Source organism: Saccostrea cucullata, unplaced genomic scaffold (assembly GCF_032062105.1).
Source record: "Saccostrea cucullata isolate Sc308-1 unplaced genomic scaffold, CSIRO_AGI_Scuc_v1 ctg681, whole genome shotgun sequence".
NCBI classification, from domain to species: domain Eukaryota; kingdom Metazoa; phylum Mollusca; class Bivalvia; order Ostreida; family Ostreidae; genus Saccostrea; species Saccostrea cuccullata.
In genome coordinates this window covers 242,501-267,409 of record NW_026926145.1, presented here as the reverse complement: position 1 = coordinate 267,409, position 24,909 = coordinate 242,501, and the positions used below count along the sequence as shown (strand labels likewise).

At 34.8% G+C, this 24,909-nt stretch overlaps 2 protein-coding genes across 2 annotated transcripts in view; one reads left to right on the top strand and one right to left on the bottom strand.

Moving 5' to 3' along the window:
* Positions 1–3,105: 3,105 nt before the first annotated feature.
* The window catches only part of LOC134270925 (uncharacterized), a 40,367-nt gene continuing 18,563 nt past the window's right edge, over positions 3,106–24,909 (bottom strand). The window contains exons 9-14 of the mRNA XM_062753179.1: positions 19,301–19,570; positions 17,466–17,501; positions 17,055–17,168; positions 16,126–16,950; positions 11,820–11,997; positions 3,106–4,766 (exon numbers count right to left, since the gene is read on the bottom strand). Coding sequence (XP_062609163.1) covers positions 4,550–4,766; positions 11,820–11,997; positions 16,126–16,950; positions 17,055–17,168; positions 17,466–17,501; positions 19,301–19,570 — 1,640 coding nt within the window. The 3' untranslated portion in view covers positions 3,106–4,549. The remainder of the gene's footprint in view (positions 4,767–11,819; positions 11,998–16,125; positions 16,951–17,054; positions 17,169–17,465; positions 17,502–19,300; positions 19,571–24,909) is intronic.
* LOC134270927 (uncharacterized) overlaps positions 21,232–24,909 on the top strand; it is a 120,232-nt gene continuing 116,554 nt past the window's right edge. The window contains exon 1 of the mRNA XM_062753185.1: positions 21,232–21,243. The gene's annotated coding sequence lies outside the window, so the exon portion shown is untranslated. The remainder of the gene's footprint in view (positions 21,244–24,909) is intronic.

The following is a 24,909-nucleotide window of genomic DNA, read 5'->3' as shown; positions in this document are numbered from 1 at the left end:
TGATTGCTGGAAGGGATATAATCAAAAATACATGTGAAGCAGTCCTAGGATGAAAAACCAACAAGAAAGAATGGATGTCTGATACTACATGGCAGAAGGTTGAAGAAAGGCGTAATAAGAAAACAAGAAAACAAAAGAGTAATCACATGTCAAGCACCAAATTTTAGACAAGAAAATTTTTTTTTAAACCCATGCAGGAATGATAAATGAGAGTATATTAACCATCTTGCAACAGAAGCAGAAAAAGCTACCTGCATGTGAGATTTACAACATCACCAAAACATTAAGTAGACGTAAAACATGCAAGTCTAAATAGATCAAAGACAAAGATGGTAAAGTCCTCACCAAACTAAATGAACAAATGAAAAGGTGGAATAAACACTTCATTAATGTCTTTAATAGGCCAGAAACAGACCAACCGGTAACCTTACAACCAGGGGAAGATCTTAACCTAAAGGTTGACAATATAAAGAAACAGGAAATCAAGGAAGCCTTGAAATCATTGAAGAATGGTAAAGCGGCTGGAGTAGATGGTTTACAGGCGTTGAAATATGGAGAAGAGATAAATGAATACCTGTTTAAACAATTCAATAAAATCTGGGAAGCTGAGAGAATATCAACAGAATGGAAAAAAGGGCTACTTGTTAAACTGCCAAAAAAGGGAGACCTAAGCTGCTGTGAAAACTGGAGAGGCATTACCCTGCTGCCAGTAGCTAGCAAGATCCTATGTAGAGTAATACTGAACAGGATAAAAGATGCGGTGGATACAGTTTTACGGGATTAACGGGCAGGCTCCAACAAAGGCTGTACTGACCAAATTGCAACTCTGCATGAGCATTGTCGTGGAGCAATCTTTTGAATGGCAATCATCTCTGTTTATAAATTTTATCGACTTTGAAAAGGCATTTCACATGATTTTATAGGATTGGTGCCAAGATTTTCACACTTGACATGCGTATTCCTTCTGAGAGGCTCCTTAAGGTACTAACTATTTTGATCCTCTGACCTTCGAGTTTGATTAACTTTTGAGAAAATTGATCTTTGGTCATAGCTTTTGAGTGACTAGGCTAAAATTTTACATATAACAAGTGCTTTGAACGATTAGTGCTAGATTTTTCCTTAGGCCCCATTTATTTTTACTCTTTGACCTTGGAATTTTGACTACTTTAGAACTTTAACCTTAGCCACAATTTTTGAACTGTTGGTGCTATGGCTTCTACATTTCACAGGTGTAGTACTTCTTGCTTTCTTTGAGTACCAATTTTTTATTTCTTGATCTTGGAGTTCTACTTGCATATGAAAAACTTTAGATTCATTATGATCTGCATAACATTGGCTTCAGTGTTGAAAAACACATCTTGTATCATTTTTTTATATTAAGGTGACGAATTTTGGTTCTCCATTTACTCAAAACTAGCCTGCAGGTCACTTAAGAAAGATATTTACTTGATACAGATCATGGTACATAGTCAGCATGAAAGTGTCTATGAAAGGGTTCCTCCTACCTCTACTTACTAAAACATTTATGTAAAACGAATTATTACATGTATTTAGCCTAGAATCAACAATGTTTTTGTGAACAAAAGCGCTAATCTAGGCTCAATAGGTCAAACCCCTATTTATTTACATGTAGAAGTGAACCTTCGGTCATCTAAAAGTAAACTAGTTTCAGTTTAAATTCCTGTCTAAAAATTGCTGCAATCTAAACAGAATATTGAAAATAAGGAACAACTGTCTGACTCAATTTAATAAGTTTAGTATTACCAAAGACTCGTGGACTTTGACAGTCACCTGAATATCGTCAATATTATCTTCAGTTTGGTGACTTTGTTGTGATATATATCAATTACTTAAGTTTTTTTTAAAAAGGATAAATAACAATTTTTTATTTATTTATTTTTTTTTTAGAAATCAGCTATATTTCTCACAGATTTACATTCAGATTGGTAACCTGAATAATGTTTATCAAGTATAGTTGGAGAATTGTATAAGATTTCGTTATAAGGTTAAAAATTTGTGCAAAATTTTGTATGGAATTACATGAAGAACAAAACAAAGTCTCATGTCTAGGCATCAACGAAAAACCTACAATTTTTTTTTTATTTCAGGGATTTATTATTTATGTCATTTCAAATCAAAATCAGTCAAAAAATATAAATCAATCCATGTATCCATTTTTTGTTTGTGTTAAGTATCCTTAATAGATAATTGTATACGCATACAAAACTTCTAATACCAAACATTCTTGTTAAAATTCTTTATTATTACCCTGTTATTCTTTTTTTGGGCCAGAAATACTTATCATTGTTAAACACGTACATTCAGGAATCCTCTATAAAGTATATGAAAATGTTCTATGAAAAAAGTGATGAGGTAGTAGATACAAGGTTAAATAATGAATGATTAACAGTGGATTCTTGTCTGTAACACACAGCTTCGATCAGGTAAGCAAAGCTCATTATTCTTACTACAGCAACTAACTTTAATTCACATATACATAAATTATATTTACACAGTAATAACTCATGTGTGTAAAAAATGTGCATTTATAAATCTGATCCCTACTTTTTTTTAAAAACAGGAATGAAAAATAAATGGAAATTTCAATGCTGTAATATATGCATATTGGTTGTAGATGAAATGCATATTTAATACTAAAAAAATACAAAAAAAAAATATACATTTAAGTATTATTCTCCATCATAAAATTATATGGCACAAAAATAAATATCAATTATTTTCTTTGCATTAAAAACCTGTTACATTATACTATAGTACATGTAACTGGAAACAAAATGCTTCAAAAATATTAGAGTACAATGTTCCATGTTTTTTAATTGTACAAAATTTTAAAAATATACAACTGTATATATAATTGCTGAAGATTAAAAAAAATCATATCAAGGTGGGAAATCTACAACACAAAAAATAATATAAATACAATCATGTGCATAATTTTTTCAAATAGTTTTTGTAATTTATATTTAAAAAATACCATTTACAAATATATTACTTGAAACTTAAAATTCAATTAAAAATCAAACATTTAGTTTTGATTTTATCAAATAATCACCATAAATATATTTATTAACATAAGAAGAGATTCTTCTACAAAATATAATGGTGTAAGCAGTGGAAACCTGATCTAAATAAATAACAAAAAATATGTTTCATAAAGACCAGGCACACAAAACTAACCCAGAGTACATGACAAACACAAAACTGTACTTTCAATCAGCACTACTCATAACTATTTACATTCTAGACTCAAATAGAGCTCACTACATACAACTCATAATCTGTTTTAAGTAATAGAGATGGACATACAGATTCAGAAAAAAAAACTTTCATTTTGTACTTCAGAATATTCTAGCTGCCTATATATTGAATTAAGTTTATTTTTAAGAAAAATTTTACAAAAAAGTTTACATTAAGATACAGCAAAACTCGTTCAGTACAAACACAGATATGCAAATTCACGGATATAGCAAAGTCATCTTGGATCCCCAGCTATACACAATTTAACAAAGTCCATATAAGGATATAATGAATTACGGATATAATGAAGTTATTTTATGGGTCCAAGTAACTTTCTTATAACCAAGTTTTGCTGTAATTACAATTATGAAAATACAGTCAAGATAAAGAACACTATATGCAGTCTTGAATGTGATTACATATGTAACATGAATCTTTAAATTAGAAATCATTAATGAACAAGAATTTTTCTTTAAAACTTACTAATTACATCATACATATCAATAAAATTGTGTCCTTTTTAACAACAAAGTTTCGCCAAGCTCTGTTTTATCAAATTCAGACGAGTTAAATAAATTCACAAGAACATGACAATTATACCCTCCACAACTTATAGCTATTGTTATACTAGTATCATCTTGTCCAATCCTACCTACAACATTGCACCCTCCACAATTCATTGCGTTAGTTATAAATATCAGTCTCTCTAGTCTTATCTATAAAATTACACCCTCTACAACTCATTTAGTTAGTTATAAATATCAGTCTCTCTAGTCTTATCTATAAAATTACACCCTCTACAACTCATTTAGTTAGTTATAAATATCAGTCTCTCTAGTCTTATCTATAAAATTACACCCTCTACAACTCATTTAGTTAGTTATAAATATCAGTCTCTCTAGTCTTATCTATAAAATTACACCCTCTACAACTCATTTAGTTAGTTATAAATATCATCCTGTCATTGTGTGAAGTCCTAGCTATAACATCCTTGACTGGTTGTTGCAACATCAATATGTAAACATGATTGAACATTGCAGTTAGCGAACTATAGCCTCATCCTGGTTTTCACAGTAGAAGTTAATGTCTTTTACCGGTACTCATCAACTTGCCATGGACAATTCATTTTTCTCTTCTGACATGGATTTTTGTAGGACTCCTTTTTCAATTTTTGAAAGCCCAAGCATATCACAGACCATTTGCACCATTTTTGTGCATTGCACATTTTTTCAGCATTTCATGGTTAACATATGTAACTCAAAAACTAATGCTCAGCAGCTGTCTCATCTTCCTATTTCATTTTCTTTGAATCACACACATAGGGCTGTGTTAATAAAATATCACAGAATTTACATCCTGTATGAAATTTGGTGATTGTTTTCAACACATCTTGGCGTAAATGCTCAGTCCTTGTAAAATAAGATACTAAATGTCCAATCTTGATTCCTTTGGCTTTCATGTTGTCCAGAACTTCTGTCCGAAATGGACTGCCTCCTTTGCATCTGGCACTACAAAATATTAACAGTAATCAGTAATCCAAAGACAAGAGGCCCATGGGCCTTATAGGTCACCTGAGCATTATGCAACAACTTTCCAGTGATTTCATTTGATTCATGTTTTAAGCCAGATGCTATGGCGTTCACAATTTTGAAAGAGGCACCATTGATCATCATAACAATACACTTAGCAGTTGCTTAGTTTGTTTACTTAATACCCATAGGCAGGGTGGGGGAACAAAAAATGCATTTCAAGTAATCAGTAATATTCAGCAATAACCAGTAATGCCCCTATCACACATAAACCCCTGACCCTTAGGCCTAGATCCACACATTGCACAATTTTTGAAAAGGCACCCTTGCTTTTCAAAAATATTTGATTAATACCAAGGAGCAGATCTCAAACAATTCATCCAGTTTCAGTATATAAGTACACCCCCCCCCCTATGGTACCCCTGACCCTGGGGCCTTGAAATTCACAATTCTGGAAGATTAGGGTCCTTGCTCATCATAACTACATAGGTAGTTCATCTGCTTAATATCCAAGAGAAGAGAAGAAAATTTTCAAAGATTTAATGTATTTTCACTATATAATCAATAGAGCCCCGCCCTATCACTAGAACCCCTGACCCTAGGGCCATAAAATCAAAATTTTGGAAGAGGTATTCTTGCTCATCATAACTATTTACTTAGTTTATTTAATTCCTCGGAGCAAAAAAGAAATTTTTTCAAAGAATTCATGTATTTTCATTATTTAATCAATAGAGCCCCACCCTAACACCTGAACCCTGACCCTGGGGCCATAAAATTCACAATTTTGGTAGAGGCACTCTTGCACATCATAACTATGCACTTAGTTAGTTTATTTAATACCCAGGAGCAGAGAAGAAGATTTTCAGAGAATTCATGTATTTTCACTATATAATCTATAGAGCCCCGCCCGAACACCAGATCCCCTGATCCTAGGGCCATAAAATTCACAATTTTGGTAGAGGCACTCTTGCTCATCATAACTATGCACTTAATTAGTTTATTTAATACCCAGGAGCAGAGAAGAAGATTTTCAAAGAAATAATGCATTTTCACTATATACTTATTTAGCCCCGCTCTAGCAATAGAACCCCTGACCCCAGAGCCATGAATTTCACAATTTTGGTAGAGGACTCAATGCTAATTACAATCATGCAAACAGTTTGACTGCTTGATGTCCAGGAGTAAAGAAGAAGATTTTTAAAGATTGCATTAATTTTAGTGGTTTTTGCCCCACCCCCCAGGCCCCAGGGGGGCAGGGACCATGAAATTCACAATTTTTGTTCCCCTTCACCCATAGATGCTTGTGCCAAATTTGGTTGAAATTGGTTCAGTGGTTGCAGAGAAGAAGCTGAAAATGTTCAAATGTTAACGGACGACGCACAACGACGGACGAAAACAGATAGCAATAGGTCACCTGAGTTTACTCAGGTGACCCAATAAAGCCAGGGGTCTGGGGACCAAATAAATTTAGTCACTGGCCTTTATAGAAACTGTGACACTCTTCTAGCCTTTGGGAGTCAGGGAGCGTAAAGAAATAAATCTACACTATATAAATGTATGTAACTGATACTTGATTTCTTAAAAGGCAACTGCTTATATTGTTCTTGAGCGAGAACTTCTTGCATGAACTACTGTAAATCCAAAAGTAAATTCATAATGAATGATGTTCATTTGGAGCACAGGAATATTTTTGAAAATAAGAAGATTCTATAAGAATACTTGAAATTCTCTGATTTTTAAAAACTTTTTTTGCTTTAAGACTGAGCAGAAAAACACCAAGTTTTTTCTGGTTGTTTGCTTATGCTGTACAATAAGACAATATTTATAAGTATCAAATTTTCAGGATTTTCTGAATTAAATCTGGTAAGCTACATGTATACATTATTTTTACCATATTCTAATGGTGTATCTAGAAACCCATTGAGCACATTGCTCACCTGAGCACATTGGCTAGAAGAAAAATCTAATGAAAATTGTACTGTAATATTGTAATTGTATTGTAAAACAAGTAAATGTAATATTGAAAAGGTTAAATATAGGTGATCACAATTACCCCCCTTACCTGAAAAAAGATGGGCCAGATTTATTCACATTTGAATCTATAGTAACTAAGTGTGCTTTCATATTTCTTTGACTTTAATCATGCCTTTAGATTTTTTTTCTACATGTTTGATCTTCATTTTTGGCCCCGTCCTACCCTCAGGGGACATGATTTGAACTAATTCATATATACCTTTAAGGCTTATCTAATGATGTTCGAAATATGATTAATCAGTTAATTGCTATTCCTTAGATTTTAACAATCTATCCTACATATTCTCATGTAAAACTTTGATTACAAATTATGGCCCCTCGATCCTACCCTAGGGGATCATGATTTAAACAATCTTAAGGTAGGATTCTTCTCACATTTCTTGTATTTAAAAATTAATGAAATTTTCACAGAATCAAGAGGACAATATCACTAAGTGATTGTATCAGTGAGATTAAATTTGACCGTTTAATATTAGAGGCAAGGTCGGGTCAAGGTCATTACCTTTTCCATGGACATTAAGAATGAAAAATTACTGTTTCCAATCATGCGATCCCTACTTGTAATTCAAAAGATTGAATGTTTTTTCTTTTTGCATAAAAAGATACTACCATATAGGGCCTATAAGATGATATTACCAAATTGACATGGATAATTCAAATAAAATGGATATTTGCTAATCCGAATTTCCTCTATTTTTCTTAATTTTTTAGGATTTATTAGTTATTTTTATATGCTTCCTATATTTAACTTTTTCCAATTTTCACATATAGTAAAGTTGTCACATAAAAGTACAAAATGATACAAAAACTAAAAGTTTTGATCGTTTACTAAGAGAGAAATAACACTTTTATACGGATTTTTGCTCAAATCTGTACTTAGATCTGAAGCATTTAAAAGCCAACATAGTTCTAGTATGTGTGAAAATCTTATTTATTTGATATATGAAACTTAAGTCCCTTATTATTAATTTAACTTACATTTGAAAAAGTCGTCTAGTCTTTGATTGCGCAAAAATTGTAACTAAATTCAATGTACTATAATAATTTAGATAGACAGAAAAGAAGATATTTTCATATGCCACCATTCCGCCAAAAATATAGTCCCTGACAGTTTTCAAATGCAGTTTATCATTTCTATTTAAAGTTGTATAATTGTGATGAGGAAAGAAAAATATGGTCTTTTAAATCTCTTACATTTAAATATATAAGACATATCAACAAATATACTTTGAATATTCCATCTAGTCAGAAACCAGAGAAGGATCCTACCTTAAATGTAAACTAATTGCTTGAAGATACTACCATATAAATGTGTCTTTTCATTGGTTTCTTTTTCTTGAGAAAAATATCTTAAAAGATTTTCTTTATTTATACTTTTTATTGCCCATTGTGACCCTCCCAATCCAAAAGCAGACATGCCTACCCTTCCGCTTTTGGCGTAATTTTGCCGCTTTTTACCACAAAATTACGCTATTACGCCACTTATATTAATTTTACACTTTTGATATTTGGGTTAAAATTTCATTATGAACGTCTAAATTTACAGTTAAAGTACGACACGCTGAAATGAAATGAGAAGTTCTTATAAAAGTAATTAAAAAAGGACCAGTTCGATTATGTATGTAATATACCTAGTAGTTATATATAAACTGGTATGGCGAATATTCAAAGAAGACGAGAAAGCACCACTTACATTAACAATTAAACGATATTGCAAAATGCACAGCCATTTCTCTGCTCAATTTAGTTTATTTTAACATTCCTTAGAACAAGATAGCGAAATGTGAGTGTTATAAAGATTAAAAAAAAATTTGTTATATTGTACGATTTGTTTTAACATTCAAACGCAATCCTTCAATTAATTGATTTGATACAAAATGACCAAATGCTTCATTAATGAATTTGATATATAGGATACTGATATTTTACGACACTTTTTGCCAATAGATGATTCGAAAAATTAAGAAAAGTTAATGCCAGCTTTGTTTAGTAATGTACAATTTCGGTTGTTTTGAAATAAAATGAAGTATTATAGTAAAACAAATAAAATAGGCAAACATGATTGATTACGCTTTTACCTCTGAAATTACACCAAAAATGCACTGAAATTACACCCTTAAAATGAAAAGGGTAGGCAGGTATGCAAAAGGGTAATGATTTGAACAAACTTGAATTTACACTACCTGAGGTTGCTTTCAAAAAAATTTCACCAATCAAGGCTTTACTTTTCTTAAGAAGAGGTTTTTAAAAAGATTTTTCCTAGACATTTCTATGTAAAACTTTGATCCCCCAATGTACCTTAATCCTAATCCCAGGGGCCACGATTTAAACAAACTTGAATCTACATTATGTCAGGAAGCTTTCACATACCAGTAAGTTTCATCTTTTCTAGCCCAGTAGTTCTTGAGAAGAAGGTTTTTAAACAAAGGCCCATGGGCCACATAGCTCACCTGAGTAACTTGGGTGATGCAGTTCTTTAGCAGATTTCCCCTCTTGCTATACCTATCGTGCCCTCCCTACCCCCTCCCCTTACATGATTTTAATACTTTAGAATCTACACTACCTGACTATTGTGGCCCCTCCTTACCCCCAAGGGTCATGATTTTAACAATTTAATATCTACACTACACAAGGATGCTTCCACATAAGTTTCAGCTTTCCTGGCCCAGTGGTTCTTGAGAAGAAGACTTTTAAAGATTTGATCTATATATTTCTATGTAAAACTTCGATTCCCTATTGTGGCCGCACCCTACCCCCAGGGGTCATGATTTTAACAATTTAACATCTACACTACCGAAGGATACTTCCACATAAGTTTCAGCTTTCCTGGCCCAGTGGTTCTTGAGAAGAAGATTTTTAAAGATTTGATCTATATATTTCTATGTAAAACTTGGATTCCCTATTGTGGCCCCACCCTACCCCCAGGGGTCATGATTTTAACAATTTAATATCTGCACTATCCAAGGATGCTTCCACATAAGTTTCAGCTTTCCTGGTCCAGTGGTTCTTGAGAAGAAGACTTTTAAAGATTTGATCTATATATTTCTATGTAAAACTTTGATTCCCTATTGTGGCCCCGCCCTACCCCCAGGGGTCATGATTTTGACAATTTAATATCTACACTACCAAAGGATGATTCCACATAAGTTTCAGCTTTCCTGGCCCAGTGGTTCTTGAGAAGAAGATTTTTAAAGATTTGTTCTATACATTTCTATGTAAAACTTGGATTCCCTATTGTGGCCCCGCCCTACCCCCGGGGGTCATGATTTTGATAATTTAATATCTACACTACCCAAGGATGATTCCACATAAGTTTCAGCTTTCCTGGTCCTGTGGTTCTTGAGAAGAAGATTTTTTAATAACCCCACCCTATTTTTGTCTTTTCTTGATTATCTCCCTTTGTAAGGGGATTTGGCCCTTCATTTTAACAATTTAAACTCCCCTTCAGCCAAGGATGCTTTGTACCAAGTTTGGTTAAATTTGGTCCATTGGTTTTTGAGAAGAAGTCGAAAATGTGAAAAGTTTACAGACGGACGGGGGGACAGACGGACGGACAATGGAAAAAATGTGATCAGAAAAGCTCACTTGAGCCTTCGGCTCAGGTGAGCTAAAAACCCACCAAATTTTCACTACATTCTAGTTATCTACCCTTGGAAGAGGATAAATACTCTGTTCCAAGTATGGTTGAAATTGGCACGCCTGTTCTGGAAAAGAAGATGAGAATGTGAAATATTTATGACATTAGCGACAATGTCAATGACCAAAGACAACTGACAAATTTCAATCAGAAATGCTCACATGAGGCTTTAGCTCAGGTGAGCTAAAAAGTTTTCCTAAGAATATATCCTTTAACAAGATGTGTTTGTGAAACTTTATGCGCCCGATGGCAACAAAGTTAAAAAAAGAAGCTATTTTTAGCATATAGGTCACAGTCAAGGTCACAAGGTCATTGACCTTGATGTCATTTGAACGAACTTGATTAGTAGAGTATGCATACCAAATATGAAGTCTATCTCTCATGGTTCAAAAGTTATGATGAAGGTTCAAAAAAGCTATTTTTTACATATAGGTCACAGTCAAGGTCACAAGGTCACTGACCTTGGTGTCATTTGAAATAGCTACATTATTGGAATATGCAGAGTAAATATGAAGTCTCTATCTTTGATGGTTCAAAAGATATGGTAAAGATTAAAGTTTGCAGACAAAAAATATTTTAAGCGAATTGGTCACAGTCAAGGTCACAAGGTCATTGACCTTAGTGTCATTTGAAAGAGCTTTAGAAGTGGAGTATGCATGCCAAATATGAAGTCTCTATCTTTCATGGTTCAAAAGTTATGGCAAAGGTTAAAGTTTGCAGACAAACAGACAGGACAAAAACAATATACGCCCCAGATCTATCGATCCGGGCTCTTAATAATATCAAATTAAAGGATAAACAAGAAATGTTTGTGAAACATTTATGCCCCCCCCCTTTGGACATACATTACAGGGTCACAATCCTTTACTATGGGCAATAATACATGTATACTTATGAGCAGTGTACTGTGTACATGAAAATGAAAAAAATCTATTCCGAGTTTCATTTCAGTATGTTCAACCTTTGCCAAGAAAATGAACAGAAAATGCAAATAATTGGAATTTTTCTAAGTCCAAAGGGTATAACTCTGTCAAAAATTGTTCACTCATCCAAAACAAAACCTTATTGTTAATCTGTGTACCAAACTTTATTTCAGTTTGTGCAACCTGTGCAAAGAAAATGAATGGACAATGCAAATAATTGGGATTCTAAGTCCAAGAAACATAACTTTGTCAAAAATTGTACCCCAAACAGAACTTGACCCAAATATTCTTATGATAAATCTGTATGCATACCAAATTTCATTTCAGTATGAGCAACCTCTACAAAGAAAATGAACAGAAACTGTTGGTTAACAGACAGACTGACCAACCAACCGACAGACAGCAGCAAAGCAATATGCACTTCCTTCTTTGTCTTACGCTATGGCAATAATCTTGTAGTCTTCCAATTCTAATACATCTTTGGCAAAACCCTTCCAGCTTTTTGCTGGGGTATAGTAATCGTCAGGATCCAGTAAGTCACTTAAGTCTTCCAGATGATTGTAGCTGTCAGGACTATCAATAAATGCTGCAATGGTGATGGAACATTCCTCGGGATCTAGTGAAAACAATAGAATGATGTGAAAGTGTTGTATTAACAAAATAGGTTTGGAAAAATGCCTTGCCTGATTACTTATTTGATATATTACTAGATAATATTGATTTATAAGATAAGACAATATGTATTTAAAGTCGGGTACATAAAAAAAACAATGTGTTTGTGAAACACTATGTGCCCGACAGCGACAAAAATTGAAAAGGCTATTTTTAGCATATAGGTCACAGTCAAGGTCAAAAGATCAATGACCTTGGTGTCATATGCATTGGTATGCATACCAAATATGAAGTCTCTATCTCCTATGGTTCAAAAGTTATGGAGAAAGTTCAAAAAAAGCTATTTTTATCATATAGGTCACAGTCAAGATCACAAGGCCATTGACCTTGATGGTATTTGAAAGAACTCAATTAGTGGAGTATGCATACCAAATATGAAGTCTACATCTCTCACGGTTCAAAAGTTATGGCAAAGGTTAATGTTGACAACAGACAAACAGAGAGACAAACAGACAGACAGGACAAAAAGAATATACGCCAGACAAGAGGCCCATGGGCCACATCGCTCACCTGAGAAGCTTTGACCATTCTGTTCTTTACCAGATTTCCCCCTTGTTATACATAATGCATCCCCACCCTACCCCAATGATCATAATTTAGACATTTTGAAATCTACACTACCCAATGATCCTTCCATGGGCACATATGTTTCAGCTTTTTTGGCCAAGTGGTTCCTGAGAAGAAGATTTTCAAAGATTTTTCCTATATATTTCTATGTAAAACTTTCATTCCCTATAATGGCCCCGCCCTTCCCCCGGGGGTCATGATTCCTACAATTTAGAATCTACACTATACCAGGATGCTTCCACATAAGTTTCAGCTTTTCTGGCCCAGTGGTTCCTTAGGAGAAGAAGATTTTCAAAGATTTTTCCTATATATTTCTATATAAAACTTTGATTCCCCATTGTGGCCCCGCCCTTCCCCGGGGGGTCATGATTTGAAGAATTTAGAATCTACACTACCCCAGGATGCTTCCACATAAGTTTCAGCTTTACTGGCCAAGTGGTTCTTGAGAAGAAGATTTTCAAAGATTTTTCCTATGTATTTCAATGTAAAATTTTGATACCCCATTGTGGCCCTGCCCTTCCCCCGGGGGTCATGATTTGAACAATTTAGAATCTATACTATACCAGGATGCTTCCACATAAGTTTCAGCTTTTCTGGCCCAGTGGTTCTTGAGAAGAAGATTTTCAAAGATTTTTCCTATATATTTCTATATAAAATTTTGATTCCCCATTGTGGCCCCGCCCTTCCCCCGTGAGTCATGATGTGAACAATTTAGAATCTACACTATAACAGGATGCTTCCACATAAGTTTCAGCTTTTCTGGCCCAGTGATTCTTGAGAAGATTTTCAAAGATTTTTCCTATATATTTCTATGTAAAACTTTGATTCCCCATTGTGGCCCCGCCCTTCCCCCGGGGTTATGATGTGAACAATTTAGAATCTATACTATACCAGGATGCTTCCACATAAGTTTCAGCTTTTCTGGCCCAGTGGTTCTTGAGAAGAAGATTTTCAAAGATTTTTCCTATATATTTCTATATAAAACTTTGATTCCCCATTGTGGCCCCGCCCTTCCCCCGGGGGTCATGATGTGAACAATTTAGAATCTACACTATACCAGGATGCTTCCACATAAGTTTCAGCTTTTCTGGCCCAGTGGTTCTTGAGAAGAAGATTTTCAAAGATTTTTCCTATATATTTCTATGTAAAACTTTTATTCCCCATTGTGGCCTCGCCCTTCCCCCGGGGGTCATGATGTGAACAATTTAGAATCTACACTATACCAGGATGCTTCCACATAAGTTTCAGCTTTTCTGGCCCAGTGGTTCTTGAGAAGAAGATTTTCAAAGATTTTTCCTAATATTTCTATATAAAACTTTGATTCCCCATTGTGGCCCCGCCCTTCCCCTGGGGGTCATGATTTGAAGAATTTAGAATCTACACTACTCCAAGATGCTTCCACATAAGATTCAGCTTTACTGGCCCAGTGGTTCTTGAGAAGAAGATTTTTTAATGACCCAACCCTATTTTTGCCTTTTCTTGATTATCTCCCCTTGCGAGGGGATATGTCCCTTCATTTTAACAATTTAAATTCCCCTTCACCCAAGGATGCTTTGTATTAAGTTTGGTCAAAATTGGCCCAGTGGTTCTTGAGAAGAAGTCGAAAATGTGAAAAGTTTACAGACGGACAGACAGACGGACAGATAGACGGACGGACGACGGACAAAATGTGATCAGAAAAGCTCACTTGAGCCTTCGGCTCAGGTGAGCTAATAAAACTAAATCAGAGAAAATTTTTTAAAATTATTATGATAATCAACTCCTGTATGAGATCTTCCGACTTATCAAGTATTACATAAAAACAGAGAGTCAGACAGACAAAGTGACAATACCCCATATACGAGTATTGGAGTATTTTCTTATACATGTAGTAAAATATTGTTAAAAACTGTGCAGCTAAATAGGCAAATAGGGCTGTCATGATTGACACATGACTCAAGAATCCAAAACTTTTTTTTTTTGGATCAGTTAAGTAAGATTTCGGTTTGGTTTTGGATTTCTTCTACACTAAGTGATTTTCTTTAATCTCAGATACAAAAGAAGTGTTGATTTTGATTTATGGGATTCAAAGGTCACAGAAAGGTCAGATATATGCTTTGTTCCTAGTTATCTCATATGCAAATTTTCATTAAATTTTAAGCAAATTTTCATTTAGAAAACACTAAGCACAAGCTTGCCTATATGAAAATTATATTTTTTCATGCACATTGATCATATGCACCTTGTGTACAAAAATCTCAGATAGGCAAGCCTCTGCTCTATTTTTTGGTCAGGGAAAAGTATCTCATATTTGACAATAAACTGTCAACAGATTTGATACAAGAGGCCCAGGGGCCACATCGCTCACCTGAGCAATTGGAAAAAGTACATATCAGATCAGAACTGCAAGTTTACTGGGATGGGGTGGGGCTTGAATTTTAACCCCCCAGGGGGCCATGATTCAAACAAACTAAAAATCTACACTACCTGAGGATGATTCCCTATAAATATCACTAAGCATGGCTTTGAAGTACTTGAAATGAAGATTTTAAAAGGTTTCCCTATACATTCCTATGTAAAACTTTTATTGGCCATTTGGCCCCACCCTACCACCGGGGGTCATGATTTGAACAAATTTGAATCTACACTACCTGAGGATGATTCCACATGAGTTTCATCTTTCCTGGCCCTGTGGTTCTTGAGAAGAAAATTTTTAAAGATTTTTCCTATATATTCCTATGTAAAACTTTGATCAGCCATTTTGGCCCCACCCTAACCCCGGGGGTCATGATTTGAACAAACTTGAATCTACACTACCTGAGGATGATTCCATGTGAGTTTCATTTTTCCTGGCCCAGTGGTTCTTGAGAAGAAGATTTTTGAAGATTTTTCCTATATATTCCTATGTAAAACTTTGATCGGCCATTTTGGCCCCACCCTACCCCCGGGGGTCATGATTTGTACAAACTTGAATCTACACTACCTGAGGATGATTCCACGTGAGTTTCATTTTTCCTGGCCCAGTGGTTCTTTAGAAGAAGATTTTTTAAAAATGCCATTAATTTTTCTCTCATTCATAATTATCTCCCCTTAGAAAAGGGCGTGGCCCTTTATTTGAACAAACTTGAATTCCCTTTACCCAAGGATACTTTGTAGCAAGTTTGGTTGAAATTGGCCCAGTGGTTCTTGAGAAGAAGATGAAAATGTGAAAAGTTTACAACGACAACGCCGACAAGGACGACGAAGACAGACAACGGACAAATTGTGATCAGAAAAGCTCACTTGAGCCTTTGGCTCAGGTGAGCTAAAAACTTGGTCAAAATTTCTTACTTTGGCATCAACTTGTGAATTCATATGAATAACAATAAAATATTATAAGATAGTCCACAAAAGAGAGTATTTTTCCAAAAAGCTGTTAAGTTTTATCCCTATGATAATTTCTGAACACACAGTAATAAAACAACCACAAATTTGGACCACTAATACTTGTATACACTTTTATTCAGAAAAGGAATAATTCTCTTACTGGGTTTCACTGAGAAATCGTCTTCGTTACTCCCTTCAGAAATGTGTGTGAGACAAGGCAGAGCTTGTAAGCCATATTGTTTCTCTACAGCCACTGTAGTAAGAGTGTCCTCTTTAGCATCACAAATCATTCCTGCAGTCTTTGCTCCTTTGTCTGGCTGGGACCTCCTGTTTACAGAGTTCTCCGCACCAGTGTCTGTTTCTGATTCTCTGCCAGAGTCCGCAGAAAACTGATGATTGTAACTTGGCACATGAGGTGACTTGTCACTGCCCTGAGAAGAACCCAGCTTAAAGTCAGCAGGATCTGATGTGGTAGAACTTGTCCCTGCGACAGACCCCCGGCCAGAGTCAGATCCCAGCACTCTCTTTTGGTGTCCACTTTGAGATCTATTCACTGGTTCAACTTTATCAATTTGTTCAAGAACAGAAGAAAGTCCTTCATTTGAACTATGAAACTGTGAAATGTTTCCAAAGCTGGATGATTCCTCGGGATGAGTAAGAGAATGATGGTTGAGATCTGGTGCTTCTGTGAGTTCTAAACTGTCTTCTGAAGAATTTAAGGACTGTACATCCAGGGAGGGAATAGGAGATTGGATTTCCTGGGAGCCACCGTCTTGAATAGATGGATTGCTGTGTAGCTGGATTTCCTGGGAGCCACTACTTTGAGTAGATGGATTGCTGTGTAGCTGAAATTCAGATTCCTCTACAAGTAGTTTGTCCAACATGGAGGGATCATGGGCAGGATTTTCAACTTTAATACCAGTATTATTATTACATGCTTCCAGCATCTCTCTGTTTTCTTCTCTTGAATCTGCTCTTTCTCTCCCTAATATTGGTACAATTTAAAACATTTCAATCAAAAATATTCCTTTGGAAGTAATATATACCTTTTATATGGTCCAAATAGAGTAAACTTTGTCTTTTGGTTACCTTCTCTGGGAGACTTTTTCCTCCTTTTCCACAGCAAACAAATTACTAGTATGCATATAGCTAAAGTGATCAACAGAAAGACTGCAGCTATGGCTATCACTGGAGGTAGTAAGTCTGAAATTGATAAGTTGTACAATATATCCAGTTTTATAGCTTTATAGTTCTACTACAAGGAATGGTATAATCTAAATTCTTATACAATGATAATAGTTCTAAAGTACATTTGTACCGGTATGTTCTTACTCAATTTGCTAGACATTTCAACATAAACTTTTTTTATTTAAATAAAGACCTGTCCTGATAAATAACACATTCAAAACAAATTTGAATTTACAAATAAATATTTAATGATACAATGCTTTTTGTTATTCCTGATTGTAATTTTGTCTATAAAAGGTTGGCATTGCTTACCTTTTTGTGTTTCATCTTCTCCCTCTGTCTTTCTTTCTACAAAAAGTCACAAGATTATGAATGCATTTGTCTCTGCCAACAAGTATTCTATTTTCTGAATGATTTTTTATCGCATAATCATAGATGTATTGCAAACTCAAGAAAATTCCCAAATACTGAAGGCTTAAATTCTCTAGACTTTAGTAATTTTTAGCTCACCTGAGCTGAAGGCTCAAGTAAGCTTTTCTTATCACATTTTGTCCGTCGTCCGTCCGTCTTTTCACATTTTTGATTTCTTCTCAAGAACCACTGGGCAAATTTTAACCAAACTTCCTACAAAGCATTCTTGTGTGAAGGGGAATTTAAATTTTAAAATGAAGGGCCAGGTCTTCTCACAAGGGGAGATAATCAAGAAAAGACAAAAACAGGGTGGGGTCATTAAAAAATCTTCCTCTCAAGAACCACCTGGCCATAAAAGCTGAAACTTATGTAGAAGCATCCTGGGGTAGTGTAGATTCTAAATTATTCAAATCATGACCCCCCAAGAGTTTGGCGGGGTCACAATAGGGAATCAAAGTTTTACATAGAAATATATAGGAAAATTTTTTAAAAATCTTCTTAGAACTATTTGGCCAGAAAAGCTTTAACTTATGTGGAAGCATCCTGGTATAGTGTAGGTTTTAAATTATCCAAATTATGAACCGTGGGATATGGTGGGGTCACAATAGGTATTGCAAGGGTGAAATCTGGTTAAGAATAGCATGGTCAAAGCTTTTCAGGTTAGCGATGCCGTCCATAGGCCTCTTGTTCATTATATGCTATTCAGCTGCTATATCATCGTCGGTAACCTATGAGCGATTCATGTCGATTCTCTCTATCGTCACGTTTGAGGAAACTTGCGGACTCAAAACCCGTGGTTTGCGACGATGCTGCTATATAATAAAGTGATTTATTGTATTTTATTCTTATAACTACCTCTTCCTTTCAGAATGTTAAAAGTTTCAATCAAGGTAAAATTTCAACAACACTGAAGAATTTATATATGTACAGTGAACTTAGGTGTCTCAAACACAGATATCTTGATTATCATAAATACCTGGGTATGTTGCTTTGGAAGTCCAAAATTTTTAATGTATTTTACCCTCAATATCTTGACCCCTCAGATACATACAGTAAAACTTGTTTGGTATGAACATGAATAGAATGAATTCATGGATATAGCAAAAATTCTTTTGCAATGTCCCGAAGATTTCTTCAGAAACATTTGTAAAATCTTAACAAACATGGATATTTCCAGATTAAGGTTATAGTAAACCAATTTTGTGTCCCCTTAATCTTAAAATAACGAAATTTACATCTTCATTAGATTTTTTTTTTAATTGAAAAAATTAATTAACAATTTTGTAAGTACATGTATTTATAATTTATCAATTATATGTATTTATATTTATATTCAAAATATAATTTTGAAACTCAAATAATCCAAAAAAGTTTGTTCAATGTAAGTTTTGTATTTTATACCTCTCTAAATACATTTGGTAGTCATACTTGCATGAAAAAAAAATCTATATTGCTTATTCGCTACGTATACAATATGAAATTCATTGTATGCATATAATCAATTACTGAAATGAATTCAAGTAAATTCACAAGTCCCTAGAAATTCCTAGAGATAACCAAGTTTGACTGAGTTTTTCATATGTCTAATCAAGTTCTAGATAACAAAGTTTGACTGTATTAATAAAAGTAACTTTGTAAGTTAACTTTTATCAGTTTATTAGTGTTTCAAATGTGAAACCATTACAATATACTGGAATGTGCAACAATGATTGAAACACCAATCAGTTAGGGATTACCTGGTAATTCTACAAAAACTGGTTCACTCTCCTGATAAGCCCTGTACTGGTTAAATGCAGTGACAGTGATGGTGCAATTCTTCTTTACCTCTAAGTTAGATATGATAAGTGAATTTGTTGTGGAGTTCTGAGTTAGAATGTTATCACCACATTGGATGTGAACAGTGTAACCAATGATAGACGTGTCATTTACTGGTGAAGTCCAGCTCACATTTACAGCACTGGTGTTCAAAACTTCAACATGAACTTGTTCAGGCATCGCAGGAGGGTCTGTGGAAAAACCAGAAGTCTCTGTCGAGACTGAAGCTCTACTGGTTTGTAATTATAGCAAAGGAAGAGAAAAGTACTTAAAAGCAGTTGGGAATTGAAACTTTTCAACAGCAATAAATAGAATAATGATCCTTGATTAAGTCTCTTTATGTTCTTAGTGTAGTCTACTTGCATGCCACATTATATTATAATCAGACTAAAACTGTATTTGGAGTAGCATTTTGAAAGAATTTCACAGAAATTTCTATTTTTAGTAACCACAGCAACACCGTTCATCAAAATCAAAAACCAATATACAGAATTATGTATCTTAGTGTAGTCTACTTGTGTGCCAAGTTATATTGAAATCAGACCAAAATTGTAGGAGGAGTAGCATTTTGTAGAAATTTCACAAAAAAATTCTATTTTTAGTAACCATGGCAACACTGTTCATCGAAATCAAAAACTGATACAGAGAATTATGTATCTTAGTGCAGTCTACTTGTGTGCCAAGTTATATTGAAATCAGACCAAAACTGTAGGAGGAGTAGCATTTTGAAAGAATTTCACAGAAATTTCTATTTTTAGTAACCACGGCAACACCATTCATCGAAATCAAAAACCGATAAACAGAATTATGTATCTTAGTGTAGTCTACTTGTGTGCCAAGTTATGTTGAAATCAGACCAAAACTGTAGGAGGAGTAGCATTTTGAAAGAATTTCACAGAAAGTTCTATTTTTAGCAACCAAGGCAACACCATTCATCGAAATCAAAAACGGATACACAGAATAATGTATCTTAGTGTAGTCTACTTGTGTGCCAAGTTACATTGAAATCAGACCAAAACTGTAGGAGGAGTAGCATTTTGAAAGAATTTCACAAAAAGTTCTATTTTTAGTAACCAAGGCAACACCGTTCATCGAAATCAAAAACCGATAAAGAGAATAATGTATCTTAGTGTAGTCTACTTGTGTGCCAAGTTATATTGAAATCAGACCAAAACTGCAGGAGGAGTAGCATTTTGAAAGAATTTCACAGAAATTTCTATTTTTAGTAACCACGGCAACACCGTTCATCGAAATCAAAAACCGATAGAGAGAATTATGTATCTTAGTGTAGTCTACTTGTGTGCCAAGTTATATTGAAATCAGACCAAAACTGTAGGAGGAGTAGCATTTTGAAAGAATTTCACAGAAATTTCTATTTTTAGTAACCACGGCAACACCATTCATCGAAATCAAAAACCGATAAACAGAATTATGTATCTTAGTGTAGTCTACTTGTGTGCCAAGTTATATTGAAATCAGACCAAAACTGTAGGAGGAGTAGCATTTTGAAAGAATTTCACAGAAATTTCTATTTTTAGTAACCACGGCAACACCGTTCATCGAATTCAAAAACCGATACACAGAATTATGTATCTTAGTGTAGTCTACTTGTGTGCCAAGTTATGTTGAAATCAGACTAAAACTGTAGGAGGAGTAGCATTTTGAAAAATTGTTTACAGACGGACAGACAGACAGACGGACGGACGACAGACGCATTACTATCGCATAAGCTCTTCTGGTCTCTGACCAGTAGAGCTAAAAATGAACTCTAATTAATGGTTTATAAACAGAGTTCTAGAGGACTTGAAGTGGAAAGTTATCTTGCACATGGGTCCTTAAAGCTCATGTTTATAGACAACGAAATGTTAGAAATTCAAACTAAACCTTATCTTTATCTACCATACATCTTCAATCATTAATTGTTACCCACTTACATATAGTGTTTTCCCCTCAAACTGCCTGAATTTTAATCTAAGGAAAATAGTTGATTTGCAATATTTCCATTTGTTTTCTCCATGATAACTCTTTGAAAGTTAGGTAAGTTGATTTCTTGATCATGTATGTACTGGAATGTATATGGTCAGGAGTAAAAATGCCCAATATGCATGGAGATCTTGTGCATTTGTCTCTGTGTTTGTCGTCAGGGGGTAGACTATTAAAATTGACATGGGGTGCCTCATGTAATACCGTATACGTAGAAATTTTAGCGAGGATTTAATTTTGGCATTATTAGCAAGGGTGACGAGATCATTAAAATTGAATTTCGTTAAAAATTAATTGCGTTTTATTTGTTCTAGCTTCTTTAAAGTGTATCTTAAAATCGCTAAAATAATATCCCGCTAAAAATAAATTACCAGTTTTTAAGGAAAAATCGCTAAATTTGCGTCTCGCTAAAATTTCCACTTATACGGTATTAATCTATTAGACATCATTTTTAAAATCTAAATTTACAATTTTATTTCAAAATGAAATGGAAATATAAACAAGAGGCCCATGGGCCACATTGCTCACCTGAGCACTGTGGCTAGGAAAAAGTAGAAATTGTTTTATTTTTTACCCCCAGGGGTCATGATTTCAACAAACTTGAATCTACAGTCCCTGAGGATGCTTCCATTAGATATGATGAATTATGGCTTTGTCATTCTTGAGAAGAAGATTTTTAAAGCATTTTCCTATATATTTCTATGTAAAACTTTCGTCGGCCATTTTGGCCCCGCCCTGCCCCAGGGGGTCATGATTTGAACAAACTTGAATCTACACTACCTGAGGATCCTTTCATATAAATATGATGAATTATGCCTTTGTCATTCTTGAGAAGAAGATTTTTAAAGAATTTTCCTATATATTTCTATGTAAAACTTTGCTTGGCCATTTTGGCCCCGCCCTACCCCTTGGGGTCATGATTTGAATAAATTTGAATCTACACAACCTGAGGATGCTTCCATATAAATATGATGAATTATGCCTTTGTCATTCTTGAGAAGAAGATTTTTAAAGAATTTTCCTATATATTTCTATGTAAAACTTTGGTCGGCCATTTTGGCCCCGCCCTACCCCTTGGGGTCATGATTTGAATAAATTTGAATCTACACAACCTGAGGATGCTTCCATATAAATATGATGAATTATGGCTTTGTCATTCTTGAGAAGAAGATTTTTAAAGAATTTTCCTATATATTTCTATGTAAAACTTTGGTCGGCCATTTTGGCCCCGCCCTACCCCCGGGGGTCATGATTTGAACAAACTTGAATCTACACTACCTGAGGATATTTCCCCATAAGTTTCATCTTTCCTGGCACAGTGGTTCTTGAGAAGAAGATTTTTAAAACATTCCACCAAATTTTCATTAATTCCCAATTATCTCCCCTTGAATGAGGGCATGGCCCTTCAATTGAACAAACTTGAATCCCCTTCACCCAAGGATGCTTTGTGGCAAGTTTGGTTGAAATTGGTCCAGCGGTTCTTGAGAAGAAGTCAAAAATGTGAAAAGTTTACAGACAGACAGACAGACGGACGCAGGACAAAATGTGATCAGAAAAGTTCACTTGAGCATTCGGCTCAGGTGAGCTAAAAATCATTGTCTAGTTTGTTTGGTATGCCAACAATAGTTGGAAATGTGGGATAATTTGCTTTACCCATTATGCATAAATTATTCCACATTTCCAACTGGGGGTATCATTGATGTCCCTAGCATACCCAACAAACTGGATAAGGATTTCTTAAGTATACACCATATATTAGTGACTTTGCGTTCAGTGTTATGCCAGTAAATCAAAAGATTTTTGTACAGTAGTTAAAATTTGACATTTAATATAACAAGAGGCCCATATGCCACATCGTTCACCTGAACACTGTAGCTTGGAAAAAAGCAGAAATCAGTTTATCATTAAAGTTTAAACCCAAAAGTGGTCCCAACCAATCCTTAAATGGGGTGGGTATGATTTGAATGAACTTGAATCTACACTAACTAAGGATGCTTGCATATTTCTTTGACTATCTGTGGCTTTATTGCCCTTTACATTTGAACTTACATTGTGGCCCCGCCCTACCCCCGGGGGTCCTAATTTGAACAAACTTGAATCTACACTACATAAGGATGCTTCCATATAAATATGACTAAGGCCATTCCAAGGTTTTTCTATGTTTAGCATCCGCTTGCGCCTGGGTTTCTGACACCCCATGTACGAAACAAGAGGCCCATGGGCCACATCGCTCACCTGAGCACTAAGGGTAGGAAAAAGTAGAAAATGGCTTTTTATTGTAAAGTTTAAATCCAAAAGCAGTCCCATGACCAATCATAGCTTTGCTATTTTTAGAAAATGATTTTTAAAGAATTTTCCTATATATATCTTTAAAAACTTTGGTCGGCCATTTTGGCCCCGCCCTACCCCTGGGGGTCATGATTTGAACAAATTTTTTGGCTTGTGTGTTTTTTGCGAATAGGTAGGTAGGTTTTTGAAAGATGGGTGGATGCTAAACAGAGAAAAAACTTGGAATGGCCTAATCATGGCTTTGCTATTCCTAAGAAGAAGATTTTTCAAGAATTTCCCTATAAATTTACATATTTCTATGTAAAACTTTGATCGGCAATTGTGGCCCTGCCCTACCCCCGGGGGTCATGATTTGAACAAATTTGAATCTACACAATCTGAGGATGCTTCCATATAAGTTTCATCTTTCCTGGCACATGGTTCTTGAGAAGAAGATTTTTAAAGAATTTTCCGACACATGTATATTTCTATGTAAACTTTGATCCGCCATTGAAGCCTCGCCCTTCCCCCAGAGATATGATTTGAACAAAGCTGAATCTACGCTACCCGACGATGCTTCCATATAAATATGATCATTCATGTCTTTGTTATTCTTGAGAGGAAGATTTTTTAAGAATTTCCCTATATATTTCTATGTAAAACTTAGATCGGCCATGAGGATGCTCCCATATATGTTTCATCTTTCCTGGCACAGTGGTTCTTGAGAAGATTTTTTAAGAATTTACCTATATATTTCTATGTAAAACTTTGATCAGCACATTGTGGCCCTGCCCTACCCCCAAGGGTCAAGATTTGAACAAACTTGAATCTAGACTACCTGAGCATGCTTCCATACAAATATGATAATTAATGTAAAACTGTGGTTGGCCATTTTGGCCCCGCCATACCCCTGGGGGTAATGATTTGAACAAATTTGAATCTACACTACCTGAGGATGCTTTCATATAAATATGACCATTAATGCCTATGCTTTTCTTGAGAAGAAGATTTTTAAAGAATTTTCCTATAATTTTCTATGTAAAAGTTTGGTCGGCCATTTTGGCCCCTCCCTACCCCCGGGGGTCATGATTTGAACAAACTTGAATCTACACTACCTGGGGATGCTTCCATATAAATATGATCAATCATGGCTTTGCTATTCTTGAGAAGAAGATTTTTTAAGAATTTTCCTATAATTTTCTATGTAAAAGTTTGGTCGGCCATTTTGTCCCCGCCCTACCCCCGGGGGTCATGATTTGAACAAACTTAAATCTACACT